Source organism: Dipodomys ordii, unplaced genomic scaffold (assembly GCF_000151885.1).
Source record: "Dipodomys ordii isolate 6190 unplaced genomic scaffold, Dord_2.0 Scaffold33, whole genome shotgun sequence".
Classification (NCBI taxonomy): domain Eukaryota; kingdom Metazoa; phylum Chordata; class Mammalia; order Rodentia; family Heteromyidae; genus Dipodomys; species Dipodomys ordii.
Window position 1 is genome coordinate 1385087 of NW_012267249.1, and position 12177 is coordinate 1397263.

Here is a 12177-nt window from a genome sequence, read left to right on the forward strand (position 1 = left end):
AAGGCTAGTGCTCTACCACTTGAGCCACAGCGCCACTTCCGGCTTTTTTCTTTTTGCTTATGTGGTGCTGAGGAATCGAACCCAGGGCCTCGAGCATGTAAGGCAAGCGCTCTACCACTGAGCCACCTTCCCAACCCTCTGATTTGCATTTCTGATAAATAAATGAAACTCTCCATGTAATCTTCCATATGAATAAACCCAGGCATTGAGTAAGCCATTTGAGTTAGCTAGCTGGTAAAAAAAAAAATGGTGGGATATGGTACTAACTACTCAACAAGGTGTTTGGAAAGAGTGCAGAATTGCCAACATATTCAGACTTCTGGTGGGAGTCTGTAGATGTGGGAAGTTGGGCATTCTGTGATTAGGAAGTTATAAAATAGACTAAAGCAAGGAGACTCTAGCTAAGACTAGAACAAAGATGGTGATTAGTGATGGCAAGAAGAGCTTTATGTGAAAGGAAGGATCTGAATAATGAATAGCAAGTAATGCACAAAATGTGCAGGCAGGTGCCAGCCAGGTGCTGGCAGCCTAAACTTGAAATCCTAGCTACTTGGGAGGCTGTGGTGGATCTTGTTTGGAGGCTAGCCTCAGTGTGGTTGTGGCACCTGTTATCTCAGCTGCCTGGGAGGCTGGGATTCCAGGCCAACTTGGCAGAAAATTTCTTGAGACTCCCATCCCATTGGGAGAAGCTGGGCATGGTGTCATGTGCCTGTCATCCCAGCAATGATAAGAACCTAATAAATTAGGCCGATTTTATTCCAGGCATATACCTAGGTAGGAAGTGAGACCATGTCTCAAAAATAACAAGTGCTAAAGAGGGCTGAAGGTCTGACTCAGCAGTAGAGTGTCTTCCTAACAAGCACAGTGCCCTAAGTTTAAACCACATTACCACCAAGAGAAAACTACAAAAGTAATACAGGTTTAGTGAAAGAGGATAGTGTTGGGATTATAGAGATTTTAGGGAACATGTTTTATACTGACCTGGTGACCCACGCAACATGGTTTATCGGAACCTACTCATAGATCTGCTTTAAACTGGGACCTGTTGGGTTAAGCACAGTTAAATAGGTTTACTTATAGGACTAACTAGATCCTTTATTATACTGATAAAATAGAAGACACTATAATTATTCCCTCTCCTACTCCTAACCCAGTATGTTCCTATCAGCTGACTTTTGAGGGAGGGGGGAGGGCTGGTCAGTAATAGGACTTAAACTCTGGTCCTGAATGCTGCCCCTCAGCTCTTCACCTCAAGGCTAGTACTCTACCACTTGAGCCACGGTGCCACTTCTGGTTTTCTGAGTGGTTTGTTGGAGATAAGAGTCTCACAGACTTTCCTGCCCAGGCTGGCTTTGAACCATGATCCTCAGATCTCAGCCTCCTGAGTAGAAAGGATTACAGGCGAGAGCCACTGGCATCTGGCTTCTTCCTATCCGCTGACACTTTTTTATTTTTTTATTTTTTGGTCGGTTGTGGGGCTTGAACTCTGGGCCTGGGCACTGTCCCTGGGCTCTTCAGCTCAAGGCTAGGGCTCTACCACTGGAGCCACAGCGCCACTTCCCGTTTTTGAGTGGTTTATTGGAGATAAAAGACTCACTGACTTTCTTTCCTGCCCGGGCTGGCTTTAAACTGGGATCCTCAGATCTGTCTCCTGAGTAGCTAGGCGTGAGCCACCAGCGCCCGACTCAGCTGACTCTTTTTTTTTGTTTTGTTTTTTGGGGGTCTGGTCGTGGGGCCTGAACTCTGGGCCTGGGCACTGTCCCTCAGCTCTTCAGCTCAAGGCTAGCACTCTACCACTTGAGCCACAGCGCCACTTCCGGCTGTTTTCTTTTTGCTTATGTGGTGCTGAGGAATTGAACCCAGGGCCTCTGGCATGCAAGGCAAGCACTCTACCACTGAGCCACCTTCCCAGCCCCTCAGCTGACTCTTAAGTCACTTCCTTGTTCACAGAAATCAGGATACCTTCTGTCTGTCTAATAGTTTCTTTCCTTAGAAGGCATATTTCTTCCAGGTGTTGGTGCCTCACACCTGTAATCCTAACTTCTGAGGAGGCTGAGATCTAAGAATCATGGTTCAAAGCCAACCCAGGCAGGAAAGTCCATGAAACTCTGATCTCCAGTTAACCAGCAGAAAACCGGAAGTGGTGCTGTGGCTCAAGCGGTAGAGCGCTCGCCTTGAGCTGAAGAGCTGAGGGACAGTTCCCAGACCCAGAGTTCAAGCCCCACAACCGACAAAAAAAAAGTCCTTGTGTGAGACTCTTGCCTCCAATTAACCACTCAAATGTAAATGGAGCTATGGCTCAAAATGGTAGAACACTATCCTTGAGCAAAAGAACTCAGGGACAGTACCCAGGCCCTGAACTTAAGTCTCACAACCAGCCACCCAAGGAGGGGGAAAAAAAGGTATATTTCTGTGGAACTGTCTGCAGTTACCTAGTTACTACACAGTTACATACACATATCAAATTTTCTCTTAGTTTTATGGCCATCTTACTGCTTACACTCATGCTTTTCTGTTTATTTCTGTCTGTCCCTCTGTGCTAGGGATTAAATTCAGGGCCTTGTGAATATTAGGAAAGTGCTCTACTATATGAACAACATTCACAGCCCATCCATTCATATTTCACAGTGTATGCACTGAAATTTTTAGCAAAGAAACATTTCAAACTTCATCATCTTTAGGAAATTTGTGAAGTTTGCTGGCTTATCGTCATAAGCACCAATCTGTGTTGAGACCATTAGTTTGTAAGAGTTACAGCATGAGAAAGGTCATTGTGGGAATTCGATGTTGTGTGCTTGTGCTTGCATGGTCCATACTAGGGCTTGAACTGAAGGCCTGGGCACTTCCCTCCAGCTTTATTGTTCAAAGCTACAACTCCAACTTCCAGCTTTTTTTTTTTTTTTATTCTTTTTTTGTCAGTCATGGCAGTTGAAGTCTGGGCCTGGGCACTGCCCTTCAGCTCTTCAGCTCAAGGCTAGCTCTCTACTTGAGCCACAGCGCCACTTTCAGTTTTCTGGTGGTTTATTGGAGATAAGAGTCTCACAGACTTTCCTGCTTGGGCTGGCTTTGAACCATGATCCTCAGATCTCCTGAGTAGCTAGGATTACAGGCATGAGCCATCTGCACCCTTTCCTGCTTGGGCTGGCTTTGAACCATGATCCTCAGCTCTCCTGAGTAGCTAGGATTACAGGCATGAGCCATCTGCACCCTTTCCTGCTTGGGCTGGCTTTGAACCATGATCCTCAGATCTCCTGAGTAGCTAGGATTACAGGCATGAGCCATCTGCACCCGGCTGAACTTCCAGCTTTTTGCTGGTTAAACGAAGATAAGAGTCTCACTGACTTTTCTGCCTGTGTTGGCTTTGAACCTCAATCCTCAGATCTCAGCCTCCTGAGTAGCTAGGATATAGATAATCAGTGAACAACAAATCTAGGAGTCAGGGATTTGGATCTAAAAGCAACAAATCTCAGTGGCATGTCTGAGGAATATTTGAGAGGATAGGATAGAGAACTCAAAGTAGGAAGATAGATGTCATCCTTGACTCTTTGATTCTTGGAAAACTGCTAGAAGAATGAGGCTTGGGGATAAGTACATACTTTTGTGTGTGTGCAGCCAATACTGGGGCTTGAACTCAAGGCCTGGGTGTTGTCCCTTAGCTTTCTTCCTTCAAGGCTGGTGTTCTATCATTTGAGCCACAGCCCCATTCCAGCTTTTTGCTGGTTAAAGATTCTCTGGTCTGGGTGCTAGTGACTCACTCCTGTAATCCTAGCTACTCGGGAGGCTGAGATCTGAGGATCACAGTTCAAAGCTAGCCTGGGCAGGAAAGTCCATGAAACTGATCTCCAGAAAACTGGAAGTGGCGCTGTGGCTCAAGTGGTAGAGTGCTATCCTTGAGCTGAAGAGCAAAACTGGAAGTGGCACTGTGGCTCAAGTGGTAGAGTGCTATCCTTGAGCTGAAGAGCTGAGGGACAGTGCCCAGGCCCAGAGTTCAAGCCCTGTGACTGACCAAAAAAAAAGATTCTCTGGTATCTATATGCCTGACTTGGATTCAAACCTTGATCCTCAGATCTCAGCCTCCTGAGTAGCTAGGAGTGCCCAACTTAGTATATACTTGCTTTGATTTTTTCCCCCCTTTTTTCTATCACAGAACAATATGAGTCATTTGTGAAATTCACACATGATCAGATTATGCGGCGATATGGGACAAGGCCAACAAGCTGTGAGTATGCTAAGTTTTTCTTTGAAATGTTTTAAGTTCTAAGAACAAGATTTTCACATGGAATATCTTGTCTCCTGATAGCAAAAATCCCCTATGAGGTAAAATAATACCTAAGAGTACTTAAGTGTCCACAAGCACTACTATTTTGTTTTTTGTTTTGTTTTGTCTTTTGTTGGTCGTGGGCCTGGGCACTGTCCCTCAGCTCTTCAGCTCAAGGCTAGCACTGTACCACTGAGCCACAGCGCCACTTCCAGCTTTTTCTGCTTATGTGGTACTGAGGAATCAAACCCAGGGCCTCATGCTTGCAAGGCAAGCACTCTACCACTAAGCTACATTCACAGCCCTAGTAAGCCTTTTTAAGTCTTCACCAAATCTATTTTCTTATAGTGTAACCATGTGAGAAAGGAACTACTCCCATTTTGTATGTAAGGCTAGTGCTTAGATAAGTTATTTGCAGAAAGTATTATCACCAGTGGTTCTGCCAGTATTTGAAGCCTCTTCTCCAGAAAGATGGTTCCAGTTACTGTTCAGTTCTGTGAAGCTGATTCCTTAAACTAGCTTGTTAAGTATGTTGGCAGAATTCCTTAATTCTAATCATTCTGAAATGTCAATTATAAATAGTTTTAGTCTAACCTTGAGCCAAGTTTCTTAAATTCTTGAAGTTTAGTGCCTTTTAGTTGGTGACTCATGCTGTTTATCACATTTACTATTAGTGAATATAAAGAGAGTCATGACACTTCATATTTCAGTGGTCTTGTCCTCTTGTTTGCAGATGTATCCTGAAGCTCTTTTGCATATCTGGGTACCAGGTTTGACCTCAAGAGATGGCTGCTGTACACTTTTTGCAACTGGTTTGATATCACATTTCAGCTCCAACTTTGCATCCTGAGAACACTTCAATGTTTCTGCAGGTCCATTTTATACAACTTGAAAGACCTTAAAACTTTCTGGTTGCCACAAGCATATCTTTCTTTTCTGCTCATCCAATAAACAGCTGTGCCCTACTGTGATAGATTTTACAAACAAAAATACCTGGAGCAGCAGTTTAGCAAAATATGCCTTCAGTGGCAGTCAACAAATGGAGTTTCCCCAAGCACAGTTCTGTAAGGAGTGTGTGTGAGAGTGTGTGTATGTGTGTATGTGTGCTTTAAGTTATTATTTGTATTGTGCAGATTTTTTTTTTGATCTTGGGGATTCTGGCTGTGAATTTGATGCACGACAATTATGGTTAAAAACATTTGCTTGGTCTACAAATGAGCATTAATGTTTTGTGACCATATAAGTTGTAACAGTGGATTGTTTTATGTGTAGGTATTATTGTTAAAAACAGGGACTGTTTCCAGGCACAGAATATGAATCCTAAGTTAGTGTGGACATTAGATGTGATTATGATGATATAGCGAAGGTCTTCGGTCCTAGATCTACAAGTTCGTGGTGAGAAATTAGAACAAACTGGAGACAGGCCATGGACGCATGGACTCTGGCTAGCCTTGTTAGAAAAATACTTTGACTCCAAGCCTTAAAATACCCTGTGGAGTCTGTGCTCACCTCATTCACAAAAGAGCTCCCTGGACACTGAACCTCTACAGAGATAAGGTCTCCCCTGGAGCAGGAGCATCAGAGTTTACTCGGGAACATAACATAGGTGAGCACTGGGCTGGGCCCGGCCCTTGGCAGCACTGCTACTTGGGACAAGCCACTTCACCTTTCAGTTATTAAAAATAGAATTTGGATCCTTGTGTCAGGTTCTTCCAAACTTCTGAGGTGTCCATATTCAACTGCTTGAGCTTTGTTTTGGCAACCCCCTGCCTGAAGTTGCTTATAGACTGTTCTTCACCTTGTTTCCAAGGCTATGGAACAGAAAGTAGCCTCTGTTTTGAGGAGGTGGAAGTTAAGTATGCATTTATTTTTTACTGTGACTTGTTCAGGACCACATTTTACAAAATGCCTTGTTTCCTTTGCTATTGTTTCTGGAAAGGAAAGTTCTATTAAAATTGTTTTAGTTTGAATATAGAATAGTTTTTTTAAATTACGGCTTATTTTGAAAAAAAATTCTTGAGTTTTAATTCAAATGTATGCCAATACCTTCCAAAGTAAGGTAATATTCAGAGACAGTTGTTCTGATCAGATGGCTTAGAGAAATTTCTGGGATGTTCACATTCAAAGATTCCTTATTGATGAATGTCTTTGACTTAAATCTAACCAAAAACTGCAACATTATTCTTTGTACATTTTCATTATATAGTGTTAACAAGCTTAGTTGCAAACAAATAAAATACTTAAGCTATTTGTTTACCTTGCTTTCTTAATACTGTGATAATGTTTATTCAGATAACTTAAGTGAAGCTGCTATAACTATTTTCTGTATTGCATTCAACCAGTTCAACATTGCATTGAAAATTTAGGTTTTTTTCAAAAGGCCAACATTAATTTTTTTTTTTGTCAGTTGTGGGTCTTGAGCTCTTCAGCTCAAGGTGAGCACTCTACCGCTTGAGCCACAGAGCCCCTTCCAGTTTTCTGGTGGCTTATTAGAGATAAGAGTCTCATAGACTTTCTTGCCTGGGCTGGCTTTGAACTGTAATCCTCAGATCTCAGCCTCCTGAGTAGCTAGGATTACAGGCGTGAGCCACCAGCACCTGGCGCCAACATTAATTTTTAATAATTAAAGCAATGATTTTACTTCATGTTTGAAGCATTTTTCCCCCTAGGGTAGTCACTTGTTCCTGGAAGAGGTATGTATATATATAGCAGTGGCTATAACACTATAGGCTCTAGTAGAATAGTCACGCCAGAACAATGATAGGAGAGGATTCAAGATGGGCATCTCATGGGCTCTTTAAAAGTTTTGAAGGCTCATGCCTGTAATCCTAGCTACTCAGGAAGCTGAGATCTGAGAATCTCGGTTTAAAGCCAACCAGGGCAGGATAATCCATGAGACTCTTCTCCAATTAACCAGCAGAAAACCTGAAGTGGTACTGTGGCTCAAGTGGTAGAGTGCTAGCCTTGAGTTGAAAAGCTCAGGGACAGGGCCCAGGCCTAGAGTTCAAGCCCCATGGCCAAAAAAAGAGTCTTGAAGCAGGGTTGGGAATGTGGCTTAGTGGTGGAGTGCTTGCCTAGAATGCATGAAGCCCTGGGTTCAGTTCCTCCATACTACATAAACAGAAATAGCCAGAAGTGGCACTGTGGCTTAAGTAGTAGATCGCTAGCCTTAAGGGGAAAAAAACAAAAAAAAGCTCAAGGTCAGTGCTCAGGCCCTGAGTTCAAGCCCCAGGACTGGCAAGAAAAAAAAAGTCTTGAAGGCTGACTGCTTCATTGAAGACTTGGCTATATATTACTTTCTTTTTTTTTTTTTTTTGTCGGTTGTGGGGCTTGAACTCTGGGCCTGGGCGCTGTCCCTCAGCTCTTCAGCTCAAGGCGAGCGTTCTACCACTTGAGCTACAGCGCCACTTCCGGTTTTCTGGTGGTTTATTGGAAATAGGAGTCTCACGGTCTTTCCTGCCTGGGCTGGCTTTGAACCTCAATCCTCAGATCTCAGCCTCCTGAGTAGCTAGGATTACAGGCGTGAGCCACCAGCGCCCGGCTTATATATTACTTTCTCTTGTAGGTATCAACCCCCATTACTGTTGAGAAGTAAACTCTGGTTTCTTTGGGTTGTTCATTTATTATTTATTTATTGCACTTTTTTCTGATAACCAGTGTTTTAAGACAGGGCTTCAGATTGATTGGCTGGTGTGCTGCCATTTGAGTCATGTCTCCAGCCCAGGTTTTTTGATGATTATTGTGGAGATGGAGTTTCACAAACTTTGTTGGTAGGGTATCTTTGAACCCTGTTCAGGTCTTGAGTAACTAGAATTATAGGCATGAGCCTCTGGCTCAAACTTTTTTTGTCTTTTTAGTGGTACTAGAGTTTGAACTCAGGTCTTCATGCTTGCTTGACAGGTATTTTACTGTTTGAGCCATGCCTCCAGCCCTTTTTTTTATTTTTTCTTTGCTTTAGTGAGCTTTCAGATAGGGTCTAGAGTTTTATTTGGGACGAGCCTCAGATGTCGATCCTCCTAGTTATGCCTATCATAGCTGGGATTTATAGCTGCATAACCTCTATACTTGGCTATAGTGGGTTTTTTTTTTTAATGTATATTTTTTATTGTAAAGATACTGTGCAAAGGCGTTACAGTTACATGAGTAAGGTAATGAGTATATTTTCTATTGAGCATTTTTACCCCCTCCTTTGTTTTTCCCCCTACCATCCCTTCCCTCCTCACCTGCCCAATTTCTCCCCCCATCCCCTGAAGCTGTAAAGTTCGTTTTCAACATAATGTCTTGTACATCTCATTGTTACAATGGGTCAATCTGTATCCTTATTTCAGCATTTTGTTACTTCCCTTCTAGTCCCCAAATTAGAAGAATGTATATACAAGATGCAGGGCATGAGAATCTAATACAGTGAAAACAGGGTTTATACCATGAGAAAAGAACATATAAAAGAAACAAGAAAAAAATCACACAGTACATTATAATAAGTATATAGTGGGTTTCTTTTAAGAAAAAATTAAACCTTCTGTCATGTCACCCTCTTGCTTTATATATGAAATATTGTTGGTTTGTTGCACTATGAAAAGGTTGCCTCCTGAGGCCACAGGGTAAAATAACACTGGCTAGATTTGGACATCACGTGTAAACTGTACATTTATTTATTATTTACAATCCAGAGAAAAGCTGGAAAATGGGAGACCTGGTATGTAGTAGGTATCAGACTAGCAAAATAATTATTTTCCTCAATCTTAATTTCTAGGATTTTATGATAAGGGCACTTCTCAGGTAAGGAAGTCTTTTGTCCTGTGGAGAATTCTGCAGAAGGAAGAAGAAAACCTGTTAGAAACAACAATAACAAAAACCCTATAATGATGGACTGGGCCCAGCCTTGAGATAGTTTTGCCTAGTGAGATAGTTAAAAAGCTTCTCTGGCTGACACTGGTGGCTCATGCCTGTAATCCTAGCTATTCAGGAGGCTGAGATCTGAAGATTGCAGTTCAAAGCCAGCCAAGCACGAAAGTCGGCGAGACTCTTATCTCCAGTAAACCACCAGAAAACCGGAAGTGGTGCTGTGGTTCAAGTGAGCTGAAGAGCTCAGGAACCAGGTCCAGAGTTCAAAACCTACAACTGATCAAAAAAAAAAAACTATTTAAATTCGAGTTGCTAGCCTTTTTTCAGTATTTTTCTTTTCTTTTTGTCAGCCTTGAAGCTTGAACTCTAGACCCTGGGCACTGTCCCTTAAGCTCTTCAGCTCAAGGCAAGCGTTTTACCACTTGAGTCACAGCGCCACTCCGGTTTTCTGGTGGTTTATTGGAGATAAGAATCCCACAGACTTTTCCTGCCCGGGCTGGCTTTGAACTGCGATCCTTGTGAGTAGCTAGGATTACAGGCTTGAGCCACCGGCACCCTGCTTTTTTTTTGCCAATTCTGGGGCTTGAACTTTGAACTCTTGGCCTGGGCACTGTCCCCAAGCTGCTTTGCTCAAGGTGAGTACTCTACCTTATGCCACAGTTCCACTTCCAGCTTTTTTGGGTAGTTTATTGGAGATTAGAGTCTCAAGTAGTTTGCTGCCTGGGTTGGCTTTGAACCACGAACTTCAGATCTTGGCCTCCTGAGTAGCTAGGATTACAAGTGTCAGCCACTGACACTCAACTTTCGGTAATATCTTAAGTATAAAAGGAATAAAGTTGTCTATGCCTGGGTCAGAGGACAAAAGGGAAGTTCAAAGCTCCTGAGGCAGTATTGATTTCAAGAATTAGATTACAGGGTATAGCTAAGTAGTTGATAGCTACAGTGAAACTGCCTATGTTTTCTGATAACCTACCTCCCCACAAAAACAGGTAAGTAGGCTAGGTGCTGGTGCTTCATGTCTGCAATCCTAGCTGCTCAGGGACAGTGCCTAGGCCCAGAGTTCAAGCCCCATGACCAACCAGGAAAAAAAAAAACAAGGAACAGGTAAATAAAAGAACTTGTTGGTAGCTTACTCTTGTAATCTTAGCTACTCAGGAGGCTGAAATCTAAGGATTGCTGGTTGAAGCCAGCCCAGGCAGTAAAGTCTATGAGACTCATCTCCAATAAACTACCAGAAAAAGTCAGAAGTGGAGATAGCCTTGAGCAAAAGCTCTGTTACAGTACTCAGACCTTGAGTTCAAGCCCCAGGACCAGTAAGAAAAAGAAGTTGGGCAAATCTTACATGGTATGTGATTTTATCTGCCTAATATGAAGGGTTGGTGGACTAGTATTACTGTTAAAGGAATGGTCTTTAGATGTGTGTAGCTTTGAAGTTTTTATCGCTGCTATGTTGGTAATTTGTTACTGTGAACCTATAAAATAGGGCCTTTTGTTGATCATGGGGCTCGAATTTGTGGCCTGGACGCTGTCCTAAACTCTTTTGCTCAAGACTAACTCTCTACCACTTTGAGCTTCAGTGTCATTTCTGGGTTTATGGTGGTTAATGGGAAATGTGAGTCTCACTTTCCTGCCCAGACTAGCTTTGAACTATGATCCCCAGATCTCAGCTTCCTAAGTAGCTAGGATTACAAGTGTGGGCCACTGGCACCCTGCTAGCAGATTTCTTTATAATGGACTTCATTAGATCTGAAGATAGTTATTTTCAACTTTACAGTATTCCCCTCCCCCTCCCCATCAACATCAAATCTCAAAAACTCAAGTTAGGTGTGATAGCTGAGGCAGATGTATCACCAGTTAAGTCTTTTTTTTTTTTTGCCGGTCATGGGGCCTAAACTCTGGGTTTGGGCACTGTCCCTCAGCTCTTCAGCTCCAGGCTAGGACTCTACCCCTTGAGCCATAGCGCCACTTCTGGCTTTTTCTGTTTATGTGGTGCTGAGGAATCGAACCCAGGGCCTCATGCATGCAAGGCAAGCGCTCTACCACTGAGCTACCTTCCCAGCCCCACCAGTTAAGTCTTAATAAGGAAACAGTAGATGAATCAATTCACTGATCACTTTCAGTGGATCTCTTCATTACATGTTATATGCTGTCTACATACACAAGTCAATGAATTAAAGTTCTGTGGGAACTCCTACTTGGTATAACGTAACTTCCTGGTGCTGGTGGCTCACGCCTATAATCCTAGCTACTAAAGAGGCTGAGATCTGAGGATCATAGTTCAAAGCCAGCCTGGACAGGAAAGTGCTTGAGACTCCTCTCCAATTAGCCACCAAAAATTCAGAAGTAGAGCTGTGGCTTAAATGGATGAGTGCCTGCCTTGAGTGAAATCGATAAGGGACAGCACCCAGGCTCTGAGTTCAAGTCACAGCATAAAAAGAAATAACTGAACAAAGCTTAAAATTCTTGTGAGACAAGATGGGAAAACTAGTAAACAATTTGTAACATCCAAGATTTGAATGTGAGAATAAAATGGCAATGCTGAATAGTAGCTAGGTGCCTGAATTAGATTATAACACTGGAGGCTGGTTCAAGTGTTAGCTGTGACCAAGAGCATGAGGTCCTGAGTTCATTCAAACCCCAGTGCTGGCACGCAAAAAATATGTGGCTGGTCTTTGTTCATTGTACTACCTTAAAAACTACTTTCAGATTTTTTTTTTTTTGGTCGTCGGTCAAGGGTCTTAAACTTTGGGCTTGGGTGCTGTCCCTCAGCTCTTCAGCTCAAGGTAAGTGTTCTACCACTTGAGCCACAGTGCCACTTCAGGTTTTCTGGTAGTTAATTGGAGATAAGAGTCTTTTTTTGGGGGGGTCCAGTCGTGGGGCCTGAACTCTGGGCCTGGGTGCTGTCCCTCAGCTCTTCAGCTCAAGGCTAGCGCTCTACCACTTGAACCACAGCGCCACTTCCGGCTTTTTTTCTTTTTTCTTATGTGGTGCTGAGGAATCGAACCCAGGGCCTCAGGCATGCAAGGCAGGCACTCTACCACCGAGCCATCTTCCCAGCCCGGAGATAAGAGTCT

At 43.1% G+C, this 12177-nt stretch overlaps 1 protein-coding gene across 1 annotated transcript in view; it reads left to right on the forward strand.

The window, feature by feature from the left end:
* Positions 1-6514, forward strand: part of Akirin1 (akirin 1) — an 18907-nt gene extending 12393 nt beyond the window's left edge. Inside the window, exons 3-4 of the mRNA XM_013016972.1 lie at positions 4148-4219; positions 4992-6514. Of these exons, the coding sequence (XP_012872426.1) occupies positions 4148-4219; positions 4992-5002 (83 nt within the window). The 3' untranslated portion in view covers positions 5003-6514. The remainder of the gene's footprint in view (positions 1-4147; positions 4220-4991) is intronic.
* Positions 6515-12177: the final 5663 nt, after the last annotated feature.